Raw genomic sequence first — 22,577 nt, 5'->3', positions numbered from 1 at the left:
CTTTCAAACAGAAGTGTTGTCAGAGGCCATTTTTCCTTTGCTGAACACTCCCCCCATACAGCCAGCAGACAGGCTCCATATCTGGGTCTTCATCAGCCTGGCTAACACTGTTCACCCCACTCTGTTGATTCCCTGAGACTTCACCCCATACAACTTTCAGATACACCAAAGCCATTTCCAGTGGCTTTTCCAAACAAATAGCCTGTTTGGGCTCATGCTGCAGATTCTCCTAAAATTTCTCAAAGGTTCATAAACCCCAAACAAGCAGTAGTCTGTCCTTGGCCTTCTCTGAACCTCTTGCTAAGTGTCCCTAGGCTAAGCACCAGCAGCACCAGTTGGCCTCGGTTCATAGCTTGGTCTCTCCCAGGCACCTTGAAGCCCAACAAGTAGCAGCCATCTGCAGATCGGTCTGTTAGCTCATGCCAGGTGACCCCAGGCAAGGCCCAGTGGCAGCTAATCTTGGCCTGCACCTTCTAGGAGGCCTCAGGGACAGTGCAATGAGTAGATAGCTTCAGGCCAGGCCAAAGCACCACCCAACCATGAGTGACACACGTAAGGAGAGGTATCAATGGACACCAGAGTCTTGCTGAAGTGAGTTTTGCTCCATAGGTTTGGCCCCTGCACAGCAACTCCTGCACTATAGTTACAGCCATTCTTGCAGCCAATCGGCCTTGAGGTAAATCCCTCCCTTTAACATGCCAACAGCAATCAGGCTCAATTACAACAGGAAGGTGCATACAGCCCATTGGGAAGGGTGAACCTAGAGCCCCCAGCTTGGGTAACCAAGAAGACTGTGCCATTGGACCCTATAGGACACATACTACATAAGGCCACTCTCCCAAGACTGGGAGACATAGCAGCTCTATCCAATACATAGAAACAAACACAGACAGCCAAGATGATGAGACAAAGAAACATGTCCCAAAACTCCAGAAAAAGAACTAAACAAAATGGAGATAAGCAATCTACCAGATCCAGAGTTAAAATCACTGGTTATAAGAATGCTCAATGAGCCCTAGCCAGTTTGACTCAGTGGATAGAGCATCAGCCTATAGACCAAGTGGTCCCAGGTTTGATTCTGGTCAAGGGCCCATGCCCGGGTTGCGGGCTCGATCCCAAGTAGGAGGTATGCAGGAGGCAGCCGATCAATGATTCTCATCATTGATGTTTCTGTCTCCCTCTCTCTTCTTCTCTGAAATCAATAAAAAATAAAAAATATTTTTCAAAAAAGAATGCTCAATGAATGTAGGGGAAGAGTAGATGAACTTAGAACTTCAACAAATAGATAGGAAACATAAAAATGGAGATAGAAAACATAAAAAAGAACCAGTCAGAAAAGAATATAATTTCTGAAATGAAGACTACAGTACATGGAATCAACAGGAGGGTAGATGAAGCAGAGAATCAAATTAGTATAAGGAAGCACAATACATCCGATTAGAATAGCAAAAAGAAAAAAGAATCCCAAAAAATTAGGATAGTTTAAGGAGCCTCTGGGGCTTCAAATGTACTAACAGTTAACCTCATGGGCATGCCAAAAAGAGAAGAGAAAGATCAAGGAATTGAAAGCCTATTTGAAAAAATGATTCCCTAACTGGTAAAGGGAATAGACATTTAAGTTCAGAAAGCATAGTAGCCCAAACAAGATGAACCCAAAGAGGCCCACAGCAGGACATCATAATTAAAATACCAAAGATAAAAGATAAAGAGAATCTTAAAAGCAGTTATCCATAAGGGAGCACCCATAGACTGTCAGCTGATTTCTAAATAGAAACTTTGCAGGCCCAGAGATTGTCACAAAATATTCAAAGTCATGAAAAGCAAGGATCTACATGCTTGCATCATGGTTGTGTATCAACCCATGAACCAAGAGGTCACACAGGTTAAATTCCCGGTAAGGGCACATGTCCTGGTTGCAGGCTCGATCCCCAGTGGGGGCTAGCAGGAAGCAGCCAGTTGATGTTTCTCTCTCATCAATATTTCTAACTATCCCTCTCTGTTCCTTTCTCTTAAAAAAATCAATAAAAACATCAATAAAAAAAAAGCAAGGACCTACAACCAAGATTATCCAACAAAGTTATCATTTGGAATGGAAGGGCAGATTAAGAGATTCTCCAACAAAAAAAAGCTAAAGGAGTTCTCCACCACCAAACCAGTATTACAAAAATGTTAAAGGGTCTTGTTTAAGAAGAAAAAATTTGAAAATATGAATAATAGAATGGCAATAAATACATAGCAACAATTAATATCAACAATTACTTTAATGCAGATAGATTAAATCCTTCAATAAAAAATATGGAGACTGAATGGATAATAAAACAAGACCATTTCGTATGCTATCTAAAAATGTAAATATTAAAATCACATTAAAATTCTAATGATAATCAGTATTAATACTCTTGTGTATATACTTACATTGTCCTAGATATTTACTCTTTTTTTTTTTTTCTTAATCCTCACCTGAGGATATTTTTTAGAGAGAGCAGAAAGAAGGTGGGGGGAGGGGAGAGAGAAACATGGATGTAAGAGAAACGTATTAATCGGTTGCCTCCTGCATGTGCCCCGACCCAGGGACAGGGATTGAATCTGCAACCCAGGAATGTGCCCTTGACCGGGAATTGAACCCTCCATCCTTTGGTGCGCAGGCCGATGCTCTAACAACTGTGCAACACTGGCCAATTTAATTTTGCTTTTCTCATCACCATTTATGCCCTCTTCCTCTTCCACCCACCCTCCTTTCCCCAGCAGTCACCACACTGCTGTTCATGTCCATGAGTTCTCTTCTTTTTCTTCTTCTTTGCTCAATCCCTCCATAGATATTTACTCTTATTAAAATGTAATTATAGTATATAAAAACAAAGTTCCTTCTAAATATATTATTCATTTTCTCCTTTTGAGCTATTAGGAAGAATAATATGAATTCAAAATAGCAGTAAATTCACAATAGCAATAGGCTGGGAACCCAAAACCTGACTTCTACCATTATTGGGCTGTTACCCAGTTTTCACCTATCATTGTCTTAATTTTCCATGTATAAAGAAAACATGAAAAACAAATATATGTGAAAATATTTTGAAGATCTTAAAAACAGCCCTGACTGGTGTGGCTTAGTTGGTTGAGCGTTGTCCCATGCACTGAGATGTCCCCAGTTCAATTGCTGGTCAGGGCACATGCCCAGGCTCCATTCCCAATAGGGGGCCTGCAGGAGGCAGCTGATCAGTGTTTCTCTCTCATACATGTTTCTCTCTCTCCCTTCCACTCTAAAATCATAAAATCAATAAAAACATTAACCAAAGAAATTATATGCATAATCAAAGGACACAGACAATAATGTGGTAAAGGCTTGGGGTGGGAGAAGGTGCAGGATAGAAGGGATCAATGGGCAATAAAGGGTACATCTGTATAACTTTCAATAACAATGATAAATTTAAAAAATCTACTTCAACGATATCCTTGATTTTATGTCATTAATAACAGAGCTATTCATACATGCAAGCCCACCCAGTCTAGAACTGATTGCTTGAGAGTTCATTATCTTCTCAATTTTCTTGTCACCAGGTTATTGAGGTGGTGATCCGCTCAGAAGAGGGACTGTCCAGGGACATGGTGAAACACCTGAACAGCATTGAAGAACAGATTTTGGAGAGTTTAGCATGGAATCACGATTCTGCACTGTGGGAGGCTCTCCAGGCTTCTGCAAACAAGGTTCCTACTTGTGAAGAAGTGAGTCAGGGCAAGGCTAATAATCCTCTCATTTTATAAAATAACTAGAGGCCCGATGCATGAAATTCGTGCAAGAGTAGGCCTTCCTTCCCCCAGCTGCCGGCACCAGCTTCCTCTGGCACCCGGGACTTGGGCTTCCCTGTAGCTGCCGGCAGGCACCTGGGACCTGGGCTTCCCTCATAGCCCCAGTTTCGTCCAGGAGGACGTCTGGTCTAATTAGCATATTATGCTTTTATTATTATAGACTAGAGGCCCAGTGCACAAAAGTTTGTGCACTTGGGGGATCCCTCAGCCCGGCCTATGCCCTCTCGCAATCTGGGACCCCTCCGAGGATGTCCACCTGCTGGCTTAGGCCTGCTCCCTGGGGGATCGGGCCCAAGCTGGCAGTCAGACATCCCTCTGGCAGCCCGGCAGCCCTCGGGGGATGTCCACTTACCAGCAGGTAGCAGACCTAAGCTGTAGTCAGACATCCTTAGTGCTGCTGAGGAGGCGGGAGAGGCTCCCGCCACCACCGCTGTGCTAGCAGCCATCAGCCTGGCTTGTGGCTGAGCAGAGCTCCCCCTGTGGGAGCGCACTGACCACCAGGGGACAGCTCCTGCATTGAGTATCTGCCCCCTGGTGGTCAGTGTGTGTCATAGTGACCAGTCATTCCCAGTCATTCTGCTGTTAGGGTCAATTTGTATATTACCCTTTTATTATATAGGATAGAGGCGTGGTGCACGGGTGGGGGCTGGCTGGTTTGCCCTGAAGGGTGTCCTGGATCAGGGTGGGGGTCCCACTTGGGTGCCTGGCCAGTCTGGGTGAGGGGCTGAGGGCCGTTTTCAGGCTGGCCAAGCCCCCCAGTGACGGAAGCTCCCAGCCTCTCCTTTTTTTCTTTTTTCTTTTATTCTGGGATTTATTTACCTTCTATAATTGAAACTTTGTAGCCTTGAGTGGAGCTCAGAGCTGGCCAGGGTGGGCGGGAAGCTTGGCTTCCTCCATTGTCAGGGGCAACCCAAGCTTCCTGCTTGCTCCAGCTCCGTGGCTGCCGGCCGCCATCTTGGTTGGGTTAATTTGCATATAGTCGCTCTGTTTGGCTGGTGGGTGTGGCTTAAGGCATAGTGAAGGTATGGTCAATTTGCATGTTTGTCTTTTATTAGTGTAGACTAGAGGCCCAGCACACGATTAAATCGTGAGGGTAGGGTCCCTAGGCCTAGCCTCCTGCGATCAGGGCCATCTTCTGCCCATTCACCAGTCCCCAGACCAAATGCTCCCTCCACCATTGGGCTGTCAGGCCGTTGAGATCACCAGCTCATCCCCAGCTACTCCGGGGCTCAGGCCTGCGGGAAAGTGGGCGCTGGAGACTTCACCTCCATGCACATGTGCCAGGCTGGCCACTGATGGAATGCAATGCCCGCTCGGGGCCATTCATGTGGGCACCGCCGCTGCTGCTGCTGCTGCTGCTGCGGCTTGAGGCATGCCCGCAACCTACCCGCCCTGGCGTGAGCGGCCCTGAGCAGGCAGCACATTCCGTCAGCAGCAGGCCCGGCACACGTGCATGGAGGTGAAGTTGCCGGTGTCCGCTTTCCCGCAGGCATGAGCCCCTGAACAGCTGGGGATGAGCTGGTGATCCCAACAGCCTGACAGCCAGCCCAGTCTTCCTGCCACCCACCCCGATTCCCCCGTTCACCATCGCTGATCCATCAGAGCCTGCGGGTGGGTGGAAGGGACCAACAAGTGGTCAATGCCACCTCATGGCAACCAGTTGTTTGGTCATTCCGGTCGTTAGGGACACTGGTTTATTATATATAGAGATAGCTTTATCCTATATAATAAAGAGGTAATATGCAAATTGACCATCACTCTAACACATAAGATGTCTGCCCCCATGTGAACACAAGATGGCCAGCAGGGGAGGGCAATTGGGGGGGACCAGTCCTGCAAGGGAGGGCAGTTGGTGGGGACCAGGCCAGCAGGGGAGGGCAGTTGGGAGGGACCAGTCCTGCAAGGGAGGGCAGTTGGGGGGGACCAGGCCAGCAGGGGAGGGCTGTTAGAGGCAACCAGGCCGGCAGAGGAGGGCAGTTAGGACCAATTGGGCCAGCAGGGGAGCAGTTAGGCATCGATCAGGCTGGCAGGGGAGTGGTTAGGGGTGATCAGGCTGGCAGGCAGGCAAGTGGTTGGGAGCCTGCAGTCCTGAATTGTGAAAGGGATGTCTGACTGCCCTCGAGGGGTCCCAGATTTGAGAGGGTGCAGGCAGGGCTGAGGGACACACATCCACCCCCATCCCCCCACATGAATTTTGTGCATCGGGCCTCTAGTTAAGATATAATTCACATACCATACATTCACCCATATAAAGTGTACAAGCCCATGGTTTTCAGTATGAGCATAGATATGTACAGGCATCACTATAGTAAGTTTTGGAACATATTTGTCACCTCAACAAGAAACCATGCCCTTTAGCTATCACTTCCTTACCCTCTTTCTTCCCCCCAGTTCTAAGCAACCAGTAATCTACTTTCATTTGCCTATTCTGGACAATTCATATAAATAGAATCATACAAGGAATATATCATATTTGTTTGTGAGTTGGCTTCTTTCACTTAGCACGTTTTCAAGGTTCATCCATGTTTACCTACCAGCAATTCATTTCTTTTTATGGTTTAATAATAGTCCATTGCATGGATATATCATTTATCAACTGATGGACATTTGGGTTGTTTCCATCTTTTGGCTGTTATGAATACTACTGCTATGAACAGTCATGCACAAGTTTTTGTGTGGACATACATTTTTATTTTTCTTGGGTATATGTGTAGGAGTAGAATTGCTGGGCCATATGGTAACTGTTTAAACTTTTGAACTGTCAGACTATTTTCCAAAGTGGCTGCACCATTTAACCTTCTCACCATCAGTGTATGAAGATTTCAGTTTCTCCACATCCAATCCAACCCACTTATCTGTCTTTTGTATTCTAACCATTCTAGTAGGCATGAAGTGATATGGTTTTTATTTGCATTCTTAATGATGGCTAATGATGTCCAATATCTTTTCATGTGTTTATTAACCATGTTATATCTTCCTTGGAGAAATATCTATTCAGATCCTTTGCCCATTTTTAAATTGGGTTATTTATCTTTTTATTATTGAGTTATAGGAATTCTTTATATATTGAAGATAGAACTCCCATATCCAACATAAGATTTGCAAAACTTTTTCCCATTCTTTTAGTTGTCTTCTTAACTTTCTTGATGAAATCCACTGGAATACAAAAGTTAATTTTGATGATGTCCAGTTTTTTTTTTCTATTGTTGCTTCTGCTTTTGGTATATCTAATAAACCATTAATTTCATCATTTTTAATTTTTCAAATGTACATGTAAAGAATTAAATACTTCTTATTAATAGTATTTAGAATACTAAGCTAAATCTTTGTGACTAATACATACAAATAACACATTTAACGTTTTTGTATCATGTGAGAAATTGAGATTTTTCTTTTATCTCTGTTATTCTTTTGTAACTCTTATCTTTTTATTCTTCTTTGCTTTTCTGTGTCTCCTGATTTAATCTTTTTAAAAAAATTTCAGCTCTTTATTGTTTAAAGTATTACATATGTCTCCTTTTTCCCCCATTGACCTCTCTCTGGCCGCTCCCCCCCGCCCCCCCCCCCCCCCCCCCCCGGAACATACCCTCACCCCCCTGCTGTCTTTGTCCATTGGTTATGCTTATATGCATGCATACAAGTCCTTTGGTTGATCTTTTACTCCCCCACTCCCCTGCCTTCCCTCTGAGGTTTGATGGTCTTTTCCCTAATCCCAAACTACTGAAGGAACTGTCCAAAACCAGGAAGAACTTAAAAGAAAATGTTTTCTTGAAAATCTCTCTTCCACGTATCTTTTGTCTTTTGCAGCACTGTGATTAATGGGGCAATCTTTAGTATTCATCAATATTTCCATTGTAGAATCCATTGGGAAAGTAAAAAGAAACGTTATGAATTTGAAAGAAATGGATTTGAGTTAATGCTCTTGCTCTATTACTTTGTAGCAGTGTGCCCTTGGGTAATCACATTTTGAGCCTCATTTTTCTCATCCCTAGGTGGAGAGTGATAGTGCCTACCTCATAGGTTTACTTCTAATTGTCGATAAACTTACATAGATAGATAAGATTAAATGTGATTAATTCTACACACAATTTAACAATATTAACTATTGAGCAATTTTGTGAAGAAAAAAGGAAAGAAATTACATAGTTAAAGAAAAGATTTTTCTCATTTTTTCTGTTACAAGTTTTCATCAGTAGGTTTATCTGTATGTAAAGCAAATGGTTTTTGTTTTCAACAGGTTATATTTCCAAATAACTTTGAAACAGGAAATGGGGGAAATGTACAGGGTCATCTTCCCATGATGCCAATGTCTCCTCTAATGCATCCAAGGGTCAAAGAAGTTCGGACAGACAGTGGGAGTCTTCGAAGGGGTAGGTTCAACATTAGTAAAATAATGAAAAATAACAAATAATTTTTTTCAGAGAAAATGTCATCTTATTAATATGTTTTTTATTTTTTCATCAGGATTTTAAAGAAGGATTAATGCTTATGTCAACCTCATAGTGTGGCTCGTTTTATACTTTTTAAAGTTAAAGTAATAAGATTTCCAACCTCATTTTGAATATAATTATTTTTCATAATTTCAGTGTCAGTTATTGTGAAAATATATCTTGGCCTTTTAATAAACACACGCCTTTTCTAAATGATGGTGGAAAACTATTTCTTTATAAGCTAAATACCTAATTTTTAAGTGTGACAAAAGTTATATTCTCTCTCTGTCTATGCATGTCTCTATGAGAGATAAGTATTTAAAGCAGAGCAGAGAACTCATTGGGATGCTAAAGTTTATCTAATGACTGACTTATTTATACTAAATTCTTAAAATAGTTCATTTGAACTTTACTAATAGGAAGATTTTAGTGCATCTTTCCTTATTTTCTTTTGTGATATAGCATACTGATGTGTACATTTTCTGGATTATGTAGCTCTTGCTTTATTTTTCCTTAAATCAGTTAAGAAAATCTTTTGACTACAGAATATCTCTGAACAAACCTCAGATGAACAAAGTATTCAGTGTACATAGTAAAATAGCTCAAGATCCATTTTTGAACTATAGTTTTTTATGTGTGTGTGGATGCATGCATGCATGCATGTGCTTTGCTATACATGTAGTGCAAGATTATAAAAATGTGCAAGCTGTGCATATAAAATCTCAAACAAGAGGAATAACTAGGATTGTTTTTTAATCTTTAAAAGTCTTGTCAAAACTTTAAAAATTCTCTATCAATTACTTGATTAGAGAAATGAACAAGTAAAAATATTTACTTAGTATGGTATAATTTAAAACATTAAAAAACATTGACAATAAAAGTGTTTTAAAGGATCATACCTCAACATAATAAAAGCCATATATGACAAGCCCACAGCCAACATCATACTCAATGGACAAAAACTAACATCAGGAACAGGAACAAGACAGGGATGCCCACTCTCACCACTTCTGTTCAACATAGTACTGGAAGTATTAGCCATTGCAATTAGACAAGAAGAAGAAATAAAAGGCATCCAAATTGGAAAAGAGGAAGTAAAACTGTCCTTATTTGCAGACGACATGATATTATACATACAAAACCCTAGAGACTCCATCAAAAAACTACTAGACTTAATACATGAATTTGGCAATGTAGCAGGATACAAAATTAACCCCAAAAAATCTGAGGCATTTCTATACACCAATAGTGAACTTTCAGAAAGAGAGATTAAAAAAAAACAATCCCATTTACCATCGCACCAAAAAAACTAAGCTACCTAGGAATAAACTTAACTAAAGAGGTAAAAGACCTCTACTCAGAAAACTACAGGACGTTGAAAAAAGAGATAGAGGAAGACATAAACAGATGGAAGAACATACCATGTTCATGGATTGGTAGAATCAACATCATTAAAATGTCCCTACTACCCAAACCAATCTATAAATTCAACGCACTTCCCATTAAAATACCAACGGCATACTTCACAGATCTAGAACGAACGCTCCAAAAATTCATCTGGAATAAAAAAAGACCCCGAATAGCTGCAGCGATCCTGAGAAAGAACAAAATAGGTGGGATCTCAATACCAGATATCAAGCTGTATTACAAAGCCACTGTTCTCAAAACTGCCTGGTACTGGCACAAGAACAGACATATAGATCAATGGAATAGAATAGAGAACCCAGAAATCAGCCCGAACCAATATGCTCAATTAATATTTGACAAAGGAGGCAAGAACATACAATGGAGCCAAGATAGCCTCTTCAATAAATGGTGTTGGGAAAATTGGACAGATACATGCAAGAAAATGAAACTAGACCACCAACTTATACCATAAACAAAAATAAACTCAAAATGGATAAAGGACTTAAATGTACGACAGGAAACCATAAAAATTCTAGAAGAATACAAAGGCAACAAAATCTCAGACATATGCGGAAGCAATTTCTTCACCGATACAGCTCCTAGGGAAACTAAAGAGAAAATGAACAAATGGGACTACATCAAAATAAAAAGCTTCTGCACAGCAAAAGAAACCATCAACAAAACAACAAGAAAACGCACCTCGTGGGAAAACATATTTGCCAATGTCATATCTGATAAGGGCCTAATCTCCAACATTTATAGGGAACTCATACAACTCAACAAAAGGAAAATAAACAATCCAGTCAAAAAATGGGCAAAGGATCTAAATAGACACCTTTCAAAAGAGGACATTCAGAAAGCCAAGAGACATATGAAAACATGCTCAAAGTCACTAATCATCCGAGAGATGCAAATCAAAACAACAACGAGGTACCATCTCACACCTCTCAGAATGGCTATCATCAACAAATTAACAAACGACAAGTGCTGGAGAGGATGTGGAGAAAAAGGAACACTCGTGCACTGCTGGTGGGAATGCAGACTGGTGCAGCCACTATGGAAGACAGTATGGAGTTTCCTCAAAAAACTAAAAATGGAACTCCCATTTGACCCCGTGATCCCACTTCTAGGAATATATCCCAAGAAACCAGAAACACCAATCAGAAAGGATATATGCACCCCTATGTTCATAGCAGCACAATTCACCATAGCTAAGATCTGGAAATAGCCTAAGTGCCCATCAGTAGATGAATGGATTAGAAAACTGGTACAGCTACAGGATGGAATACTATGCTGCTATAAAAAAGAAGGAACTCATACCATTTGCAACAGCATGGATGGAACTGGAGAGCATTATGCTAAGTGAAATAAGCCAGTCAATGAAGGAAAAATACCACATGATCTCACTCATTCATGGATAATAAAGACCATTATAAACTTATGAACAATAATAGATACAGAGGCAGAGCTGCCTCAAACAGATTGTCAAACTGCAGTGGGAAGGCCGGGGAGGGTTGGGGGGCAGGAGGGAAGGGGGTAAGAGATCAACCGAAGGACTTGTATGTATGCATATAAGCATAACCAATGGACATAAGACACTGGGGGGTAGGGGAGGCCAGGGGATTGTCAGTGGCGGGGAAAAAAAAGGAGACATATGTAATACTCTTTATAATACTTTAAGCAATAAAACAATAAAAAAAAACAATAAAGAATAAAGTAGACTTAAAAAAAATTAAAAAAAAAAGATAAAACCAAAAAAAAAAAAAAGTGTTTTATTTGTCTTTTTTTAAAACTTACAGAAAATAATTTAAACAGTGTTTGCTCCCTTCTCATACTGAGTGGAGCATCTATTTTGTGTCTTTTAAACTCATATTGGATCAGTTTTCAACATTTTATTTACTTATTTACTTTTGAGAATTTTTATAAGAGTTTATTTGAGCTGAAACTGAAGATAGTGCCAGGAAGCAAGATATCAAATGCTCCCAGCTTTCAACATTTTATTCTTTGTGCTTTCAATGCTGTGAAATATCTGAGTTTCTCTGATGTTAAATTTTTGCCATCATTACTTCCTGTTGTATATCATCTTTTTTGTAACAAAAACTTTTCTTTTATACCCATAAGTTTCATCTTTACAAAGTACTTCTAACTACATACGTAAATCTCTTGAACAGTGGCAGTGTCAACAATATTCCCAGAGTCAATTTTTCTTTTATAACTTTATTGACACTCTTATTTTAATTTCACTTTCAGCACTATCACTTTTTATTTATTTGTTGCACCTTCACCTTTTTTTTTTCCCCCTGATGATTCCCTCTTTCATTTGTCTGTTTATAAAATGTTGTGTGAGTTTACCACTGGGAGATAAGGAAGCATAACTTGGTATATGTTTTGTTGTCTGCATGAATTGGGTAACAGATATGCCCTGACCAATCACCGACAGACAAAGAAGTGACATGATTGATCACTGATCATGATGCACAGCTATTATTTATATAATGATTTATGGACTGAAGTTTTTAGTTTATACAGTTACTCACAGTTAATATACCTTTTCAACTGAAATTTGAAATTTGAACTGTTTTGCTAGAGCTGTTGTTAAACTGCATATTGGAACTATACAAAACATGAAGTGTGTGTGTGTCTGTCTATGAATGTATCTTTGACTATAATTTATATGTATATTATATATATAAGTGTGTGTGTGTGTGTGTGTATTTGCCACCCAGCTAGAAATCTGAGAAAATCATAAAGAATGGTCACCAAAATGTGATTCTTTCTATGTGTAGGGATTTTGAGTGAGTGTTACTTTATTCATTACAGTTTTTAGTGTTGTTTGATTTTTTTTCAGTGAATTTTTCAAATTGAGGTATAATTCACATGCCATAAAATTAACCCTTTAAAAGTATACAATTTAGTGGTTTTTAGACTATTCACCAGACTATACAACTATACCATTGTCTAATTCCAGAATGTTTTCATCACCCCCAAAAGAAATCCCATACCTTATATTAATCACTCTCCAGTTCTTTCTCCCCTAAGCCCTTGGAGCTACTTTTTATCTCTATGGATTTGCCTATTCTGGTCATTTCATATAAATGGAATTGTTTAATATGTGGTCTTTGTTATTGGCTTCCTTCAATTAGCATGTTTTCAAGATATATCTATGTTACAACATGTACCACCACTTCATCTTTATGACTGAATAATGTTTTATTGTGTGGACATTGTTTGTGTATTCATTAGTTGATGGACATTGCGATTATTTACACTTGTTGGCTGTTATGAATAATGCTGCTGTGAACATTCAGGTCATACATTATTTTTATGATTAGAGGAAAAAGTTATTTTCTTGTAAAGATTTAGGCATGAGAATCAAATAATAGAAAAGCCTTAGAAAACAATAATATTGAGCCTTATCTCTGGAGATATAAAAATATAAAACTTCTACTTCTAACATTTGGCTCCTTTAATATAGGCAGAAGAGGTATGCTATCATTTTCACATTTTGTTGTAAGGACCTATTTCAGGCCACTCTCTCCTACTAGACTTGATATGAGCTATATTGGACAGACACTCAATAAAAACCTAATAACATATTATTAAATTTTTATTGAGTGTCCTCTATAGCTTTCCCAGTGCTGTGTAAGGAAAAGATTATTTCAAGGGGTTTGCAGCTAACTTCATGGCTATAATGTGAGTCCTCCTTTGAAATGTCAGCTTTGAAAATTCCTAGTCAGATTCAAGGGCCGAGATTTCTTAGATGTAAGACATCCAGGTAGAGTCCTGTTAAGGGGTAACAGGAGTAACAATAGAACTTTCCACTTGTTAGCTGAGGACAGGAGTCAGAGCTGCTTTCATAACCCCCAGGATTATGGAGAGATAGTTATTAAGCCATGACTCTTTCCCCACTCCCTTCAGTAGTGGTAAGTTTTATACTTTATAAGCATATTTTTAAAATAGACTACATGGCTGTCTAATTATCTAGTGAAAGTAAAAATAAATAATAACAAGCTTTTACTTTAATAACTTATTATATACCTGTATAGAAACAATGGTTTGGAGGAAATGAGGAAGAATGTGGAAAAAGATGTAGAGTTGTAGGAGGCTAGAAGAACCTTTGCACCTAGTGGAGAGACATAGTTTATACCCTAACTTCCTTTTTAATTAACATACTACTGTCAACCCTCAAATTAAATCACATTAAGCAGAGTCTTATCACCTTTACCCATTTTCATCTTATAAAATACTAGAGGCCTGGTGCATGAAATTCATGCACGGGGTCGGGGAGGGGTCCCTCAGCCTGACCTGCACCCTCTCCAATCCAGGACCCCTCAGGGGATGTCCGACTACTGGGATCGGCTTAAACCGGCAGTTGGAAATCCCTCTTGCGATCCGAGACCACTGGCTCCTAATAGCTCACCTGCCTTCATGATTGCCCCTAGCTTCTCCGCCTGCCGGCCTGATTGCCGTTAACTGCCCTCCCCTGCCAGCCTGGTCGCCCCTGACTGACCTCCCCCACCGGCCTGGTCACCCCTAACTACCCTCCCCCACTGGCCTGATCACCCCTAACCGCCTCTGCCTTAGTCCCCGCCACCATGGCTTTGTCCGGAAGGATGTCCGGATGAATGTCTGGTCTAATTAGCATGTTACCCTTTTATTAGTATAGATGATTCTGTATCTACTAAACTAGAAAGTTACACCATTGCCTTAAACTGCTAGAAGTGTGAGGGTATGGGTGAAGGCAAAACTGTGAACCAGCCGAAACCGGTTTGGCTCAATGGATAGAGCGTCGGCCTGCGGACTGAAAGGTCCCAGGTTCAATTCCGGTCGAGGGCATGTACCTGGGTTGCGGGCACATCCCTAGTAGGAGATGTGCAGGAGGCAGCTGATCGATGTTTCTCTCTCATCAATGTTTCTGACTCTCTATCTCTCTCCCTTCCTCCCTGTAAAAAATCAATAAAATATATTAAAAACAACAACAACAAACAAACAAACAAACAAAATAACTGATTTTGTGAACCAAATAACTGATTTTTCCTTAAGTGTTATTTACTAGATAAGATTGGGAGACAGAAGCTAATTGGACTACTACTTAAATTTAGGGGTCACCTCATTCTCCCTCTCAGCTTCTACTTTACCCTTAACATTTTTCTCCTTTAATATAGGCGAGGTTCAAGAAACCAGAGGGTGAGCTGTCGTTTTCACATTTTATTGTAAGGATTTATTTCAGGCCTCTCTCTTAACACTTGACTTCATATGAGGACAGATATCAAGATATATCTATGTTACAGCATGTACCACCACTTCATCTTTATGACTGCATAATGAACCTGGTTCATTATTTTAGAATACACATCAAACTGTTTTAAATTTATTTTTTTCTTTATTAGATATGCAACCATTGTCTCCAATTTCTGTCCATGAACGCTACAGTTCTCCTACCGCAGGGAGTGCTAAGAGAAGACTTTTTGGGGAGGACCCCCCAAAGGAAATGCTTATGGACAGGATCATAACAGAAGGAAAAAAATTGAAAATTGCTCCTTCTTCAAGCATTACTGCTGAAAATATATCAATTTCACCTGGGCAAAGTCTTTTAACAATGGCCACAGCCATAGTAACGGGGACAACAGGACATAAAGTTACAATCCCATTGCATGGTAAAATTTCAATGAATTTCTTTTATATTTTTTCTGAGTTGGATAAAATTTAAGAAATGTCTTTACTGTATTGGATCACATAGCCTTGCTTACCCAGTATTTTTTCTTGAACCTAAAGACTACTTTTTTTATTTTGATTTTTTAGAGCAGTTTTAGGTTTATAGCAAAATTGAGTGGAAGGTACAGAGATTTTCCATATACCCTCTTCCCCCTCCCCTACACACAGACTCCCTCTCCATAACATTCCTGCACCATAATAATACATTTGTTACAATTGATGAACCTACACTGATATGTTATCATCATCCAAAGTCCAAAGTTTATATTAGGGTTTACTTGATATTATATATTCTATAGATTTTGACAAATATCTAATGACACATATCAAACATAATAGTATTATAAAGAATAATTTCACTGCCCTAAAAATCTTGTGCTCCACCTTTTGTTTTGAACCTGTATCCTTTTTTTTTTTAATTTTCACATTTTATAAATTTACTACTCTTCTTGTTAGGACTTATTTTCTTAGCTTTACAAATGAGTATATTGAGCAAGAATTTTTTTTTTAATTAACAAGTCTCCTTAAGAACTCAAAACAAAACAGAGCAGAAATAGAAAATAATGTTATAGACTAGAATTAATATTTTGTAGCTTTCCTCTTTTTTTTTTCCCCTAACATATATGTTTACACACATTAATGGGTAGACATAATGACAACCTTTCTGGAATACATGCAGCTTTTGCTAATAAAGAACTCTTGCTTGTATTGTACACTTAGGTATTGCAAATGATGCTGGAGAGATCACACTGATACCAATTTCCATGAACACAACTCAGGAGTCCAAAGTTGAGAGTCCTGTATCACTTACTGCTCAGTCATTAATTGGTGCTTCTCCAAAACAAACCCATCTGACTAAAGCACAAGAGGTACATCCAACTGGAATAAGCAGACCAAAGAGAACGGGGTCCTTAGCACTGTTTTATAGAAAGGTATGTGTTTTCATAGCATCTAAGAAGATTTCATTTAGCCCTACCGACATGGCTCTGGTTGAGCATCAACCTATGAACCAGGAGGTCACAGTTCAATTCCCAGTCAGGGTCTATGCCTAGGTTGTGGGCTTGATCTCTGGTGGAGCAGGCAGGAGGCAGCCGATCAATGATTCTCTCTCATCATTGATGTCTCTCTCTCTCTCTCTCTCTTCCCCTCCCCCCTTCCTCTCTGAAATCAATAAACAAAATATATATATTTTTTTTAAATAAAAATAACCCTAGCCAGTTTGGCTCAGTGGATAGGGTGTCAGCCTGTGGACTGAAGAGTACTGGGTTCAATTCTGGTCAAGGACACATGTCCTGGTTGCAGACTTGATCTCCAGTAGTGGGTGTGAAGAAGGCAACTGATCAAGGATTCTCATCATTGATGTTTCTGTCTCTCCATTTCCCTTCCTCTCTCAAATCAATAAAACTATATTTAAGCCCTGACCAGTTTGGCTCAGTAGATAGAGCGTCGGCCTGCGGACTGAAGGGTCTCAGGTTCAAGTCCAGTCAAGGGCATGTACCTTGGTTGTAGGCACATTCCCAGTAGGGAGTGTGCAGGAGGCAGCTGATTGATGTTTCTCTCTCATTGATGTTTCTAACTCTCTATCCCTCTCCCTTCCTCTCTGTAAAAAATCAATAAAATATTAAAAAGAAAAACAACTATATTTTAAAAATAAATAAATAAAAATATCTTGTTTATTCAATGCAAGAAAGATTGAATAACACGGCAGCTTTAGCTTTCTTTTTTGTGTGTGTGGTAATATATATATAAACATAAAATTTATGATTTTAACTATTTTTGTGTCATTAAAAGTACATTTACATTGCTGTGCCACTTTCACCACCATCCATCTCCAGAATATTTTTATCTTCCTGACCTGAAATTCTGTATCCATTAAACAGTAATTCCCCATTCCTCTTTCTCTCCCTTTCCCCTCCCCCACCTCCCCAGACCATGGTAACCACCATTCTACTTTCTGTCTTTGTGAATTTGACTACTCTGGGTACCTCATATAAGTGGAATCATACAATATGTCCTTTTGTGACAGGCTCACTTAGCATAATATCTTCAAGGTTCATTCATGTTGTACATGTGTCAGAATTCCCTGCCTTTTTAAGACTAAATAATATTCCATTTTATATATATACATACACAGTATAATATTTTATTTATCCATTCATATATGCTTGACATTTGGGTTGTTTCTACCTTTTGGATATTGTGAACAACACTTCTGGGAACATTGGTGTACAAATACCTATTTAAATCTCTGCTTTCAGTTCTTCTGGATATATACCCAAGAGTGGAATAATAATTCTAAATTTAATATTTTTAAGAAATGCCATATTATTTTCCACAGTGACTGTGCCATTTTATATTTCTGCCACATTACACAAGGATTCCAAGTTCCCCACATTCTTGCCAACACTTATTTTCAGGGTTTTTAATAGCGATTGTAATGAGTATGAATTACAGTAATTTTTATTTGTGTTTCCCTAGTGATTAGTGGTGTTGAGAATCTTTTCATGTCCTTATTGTCTCTGTATGTCTTTTTTTAGACAAATGTCTATTCAAGTCCTTTGCCATTCCCCCTCCCCTTTTTTTGTTTTTTTGTTAATCCTCACCCGAGGATATTTTTCCATTGATTTTTAGAGAGTGGAAAGGAGAGGGAGAGACAGAGAGAGAAAAATATTGATATGAGAGAGACACATCCATCGATTGGTTGCATCCTATACACACACCCAACCAGGGCCAGGGATCGAGCCTGCAACCCAGGTATATGCCCGTGACCCTAATCAACTCAGGACCCTTCAGTCCCAATGCTCTATACACTGAGCCAAACCAGCTAAGGCCCTTTTGCCAATTTTTCATTTGAGATTTTTGTTGTTGACTTACAGAAGTTCTTTGTATATTCTGAATAATAATCCCCCATTGAATATATGATTTGCAAATATGTTTTCCCATACTGTAGGTTGCCTTTTCATATGTTGGTCAGGTCCTTGGATGCACAAAAGTTTTTTATTTTGATGAAGTCCAATTTATCTGTTTTGTTGTCTTGTGTTTTTGGTGTCATATTTAAGAAATTATTGCCCATTTCAAAATCATGAAGTTTTCTCCCTATTTTCTTCTAGCAGTTTTATAGTTTTAGCAATTATATTTAGGTATTTGATCCATTTTAAGTTAATTTTGTATATGGTGTAAGGTAAGGATTCCTTTTCATTCTTTTGCATGTGGATATCCAGTTTTCTCAACACTATTTTTGAAAAGACTGTTCTTTCCCCCATTGAATGATCTTGCACCCTTGTCAGTGCTCATTCAAATATATTTCAGGGCTATTCTGTTTATTGACCTCTTTATGTCTGTTTTATGCCAGTACCATACATTTAATTACTGTAACTTCATAGTAATTTTTGAAATCAGGAAAATTTTGAAATCAGGAAATGCGAGACCTCCAACTTTGTTTTTCTTTTTCAAGATTATTTTGAAATCAGGAAAGTTTTGAAACCAGGAAATGTGAGACCTTCAACTTTGTTGTTCTTTTTCACGATTATTTGACATCAGGAAAGTTTTAAAATTAGGAAATGTGAGCCCTCCAACTTTGTTCTTTCTTTCTTTTTTTCTTTCAAGATTATTTGTCTTTTCAGTAACTTGAGATTCCATGAATTTTAGGATTGATTTTTCTATTATTGCAAAAAACATCATTGAGGTTTTCATAGGGGTTGCATTGAATCTGTAGATTGCTTTGAGTAGTGTTAACATCTTAACAATGTTAAGTCTTCCATCCATGAATATGGGATGTTTTTCCATTTATTTATTTATGTTTCTTTTCTATCTTTTAGTAATGTTTTGTAGTTTTCAGTGTATAAGCTTTTGCCTACTTGGTTAAGTTTATTTTATTTTTTTCATGCTATTATAAATAGAATCATTTTCTTAATTCCATTTTTTGGGTTGTTCATTGCTAGTGATGTAGGAATAAAAGTAATTTTGTGTATTGATTTTGTATCATGCAATTTTGTTGATTTATTTATTTATTTTTAATATATTTTTGTTGATTTCAGAGAGGAAGGGAGAGGGAGATAGAAACATCAGTGATGAGAGAGAATCATTGATCGGCTCCCTCATGCATGCCCCCTACTGGAGTTCAAGCCCACAGCCCGGGCATGTGCCCTTGACTGGAATTGAACACTGGACCCTTTAGTCCACAGGCTAATGCTCTATCCACTGAATCAAACCAGCTGGAGCTGAATATATTTTTTCTAATAATTTTTTTATGGACTTTTTAAAGGTTTTTCAGTTTTCTACACATAAAGTCATGTAATCTGCAAATGGAAGTGACTTTACTTCTTTTCCAATTTGGATGCCTTTTATTTCTTCTTCTTGCCTAATTGCTCTGACTAGAACTTCCATACTTGTTGAATAGAAGTGCTGAAGTAGGGTATCCTTATCTTGTTTCTTAGAGGAAAAGCTTTCATTGTTTCACTTTGAGTATATTAGCTGTAGATTTTTCATATATGGCATTTATTATGTTTTATTCTATTCCTTGTTTGTTGAGTGTTTTTATAACACAAGGGTGTTAAATGTCAAATGCTTTTTCTGCATTGAGATGATCATATTTTTCTTCATTCTAATAATATAGTATATTACATTGATTTTCATGTATTAAACTATCCCTATATTCAAGGAATAAATCCTACGTGGTCATAGCATAAGATCCTTTTAGTGTATACTGTTACATTCAGTTTGCCCGTATTTTTTTAAGGATTTTCACGTTACTAATCAAAGAGATATTGGTCTGTAGTTTTCTTATAGTGTCTTTGTGTAACATTAGTATCAGGTAATGTACTTTTAGTCTTTTTTAAAAACATATTTGAGCCCTAGCCAGTTTGGCTTAGTGGATAGAGTATTGGCCTGCGGACCAAAGGGTCCGGGGTGTGATTTCAGAAAAGGGCACGTACCTTGGTTGCAGGCTCCTCCCAGCCTGGGCCCTGGTCAGGGCGCATGCAGTAGGCAACCAATCAATCTGTTTCTCTCTCGTTGATATTACTGTCTGCCTTTTCCTCTCTCTAAAAATCAATGGGAAAATATCCTCAGGTGAGGATTAAATATCCTCAGGTGAGGATTAAAAACAACAACAACAACAACAACAACATATTTGACCTCTTAAGAGAACATTATGATCTTGATGAGTTGTGTTTAGACTCATATTCATATGGTTTGATTTACTTTCCCGATAAACTTGTTTTCTGTCAGCTTATGTTCTTATATAACTTCTTATATAACATAAGCAATTAATCATCCTCTGGAATTTACTCAAATTCCATTGTGTTATATTGTTTTAGATGGGAGTTTATTGTGGGACAGTTACATCTTAGATCATATGGATAAGCTTAAATTACTTTATTTACATGTATATCAGATATTTGTAAGCAAATATGACTCTACTTAAAAAAATAAAAAATTCCAGAAATGGAAGATAATTCTTCAATCCACAACTAAATGCCAGGCTAGCCCATTCTTAAGAATTGTAAAGAAAAAGAAGGCAGTGTTTTTTGTTTTCTTCTTACATTGTGATTAGGGTGTAAGACTTTACAAGTTTAAGAAATTCATGATTTTTCCAAATTATCTTTTGATGCAACTCTAAGTTTATTTCTTCTAGTCTTTTTTATGATCTTTATTGAGAGACTTGCCCTTTTTTCTACCACCCACTGCCTTCTCTACTCTACCCACTACCGCCCACCTCTTACGCCTAAGGCCTGTTTTAAAAACAATTTCAAGTGAAGCCTTTTCCCTATTCATTCCCTATACTTACTGATTTTTTTTTTTAAGAAAGAAAGGAAGGGAAAGAGAGAGAAACATTAATTTGTTGTTCCACTTATTTATGCATTCATTAGTTGCTTCTTGTATATGCCCTGACTGGGGATCAAACCCTCAACCTTGGTATATCAGGACAACTCTAACCAACTGAACTACCTGGCCAAGGCTTCATTTCCTACTTTTAATTTTCAAAATGGCAAATTACCGCCATTGATAATGAATCTAAAATTAAGAAAAGTAAGCCTTTATTTCTGAATTTTTAATTCATAATTTATTTCGGAATCTAGCTTGTCCCTTTTTTCCATTTAATTATAGTTTACTTAATACAGATTAAAAGCTAGAAAAATTTTATCCTAAAGGGAATAGGATATCCATATCTATAATTAATTTAAAATAACCATTTCTTGAATAAATTGCAACTACTAAACATGCTGAACTTGGTGTGATGCTGGTGTTTTATGCCTAAATAGAATTTACTTTGAATTTTGTGTTAGCATCAGAAGCCTCCCAGAATATGCATATCTTTAAGGCATTGAATGAGCTCTGTAAAAGACACCTAAGAAGTATTACTTAATTATATATTACTATTGGCCCGGTGCACAAATTTGTGCACATTGAAAGGAAATTAATTAGAAGAAATATTTTAATATCGCTACTTGCTCTTTCTCTATAATACAAGTGTCAACCAAATTCACGATCGACAATGACAGATCAAAACACACACGTGCAATTGGCACCAGCAAGAGCTTTATATATGTAGATAAACTTGCTTAATTAGACCTGCTTTCTGATTTAGCTAAACTTTTTCCAGCCCAGTGAAGCACCCCAACTTCTTTTTCAGGTAATTATCAGCAACACAGCAGTAAATGTCAACACAAAGCAGATTATTATTGTAGATCACACAGGGAGAACAAAGGGTAAAATATTTAACTGCAGCAGTGCTTGACTATATTCTGCACAGTGAGAAAACCTGAAGTCATTTTCAAGGTCCACCATTTCTTCTTTTCAGTCAGGTCAAGATTCTAAGCTTTCTAAATCTCTCTTTTCCAGCTAATGGAAATAGATAGGATTCCATCTAGTCTCCTATCTAGCTACTCCAGGACTTCTGTGAGGATCAAATGAGATGAGGCACAGGAAAACACTTCACAGACATTTGGTTAAAGTGTAAAATGTTTGCCCCTGGCTATATAGCAAGTCGAGTTCCTGGGCTGAAGAAACTCCAAGTAGGCTAGTTGCTAGGTAGAAGAAGCCTGGCGTTGCTACATGACGTCATTATCTGGTGCCCACAGCCACCATTCCAGACTGGGCTGGGCTGGGCTGTGGGCCGCATTTTGCGCCATGGGGTCTCGGCAGCGTTGGCTGCAATTTGGTGGGCTGTCACTCTGGGGTGGTGGTGGGGCCTGTGTCCCACTTGGGGGAAGCCGA

At 38.6% G+C, this 22,577-nt stretch overlaps 1 protein-coding gene across 3 annotated transcripts in view; it reads left to right on the top strand.

Annotated features, from left to right (window-relative positions):
• RBL1 (RB transcriptional corepressor like 1) overlaps positions 1-22,577 on the top strand; it is an 84,368-nt gene that overhangs the window by 34,927 nt on the left and 26,864 nt on the right. For all 3 annotated transcript variants that reach the window (XM_070420280.1, XM_070420279.1, XM_070420281.1), the window contains 4 exons: positions 3,559-3,723; positions 8,045-8,177; positions 15,035-15,301; positions 16,080-16,291. In XM_070420280.1, the coding sequence (XP_070276381.1) occupies positions 3,559-3,723; positions 8,045-8,177; positions 15,035-15,301; positions 16,080-16,291 (777 nt within the window). The remainder of the gene's footprint in view (positions 1-3,558; positions 3,724-8,044; positions 8,178-15,034; positions 15,302-16,079; positions 16,292-22,577) is intronic.

The sequence above is a fragment of the Myotis yumanensis genome, unplaced genomic scaffold (assembly GCF_028538775.1).
Source record: "Myotis yumanensis isolate MYYU_CA2020_CCGP unplaced genomic scaffold, mMyoYum1.0.hap1 SCAF_7, whole genome shotgun sequence".
Taxonomy (NCBI): Eukaryota; Metazoa; Chordata; class Mammalia; order Chiroptera; family Vespertilionidae; genus Myotis; species Myotis yumanensis.
This window is presented reverse-complemented; position numbering and strand designations above follow the sequence as displayed.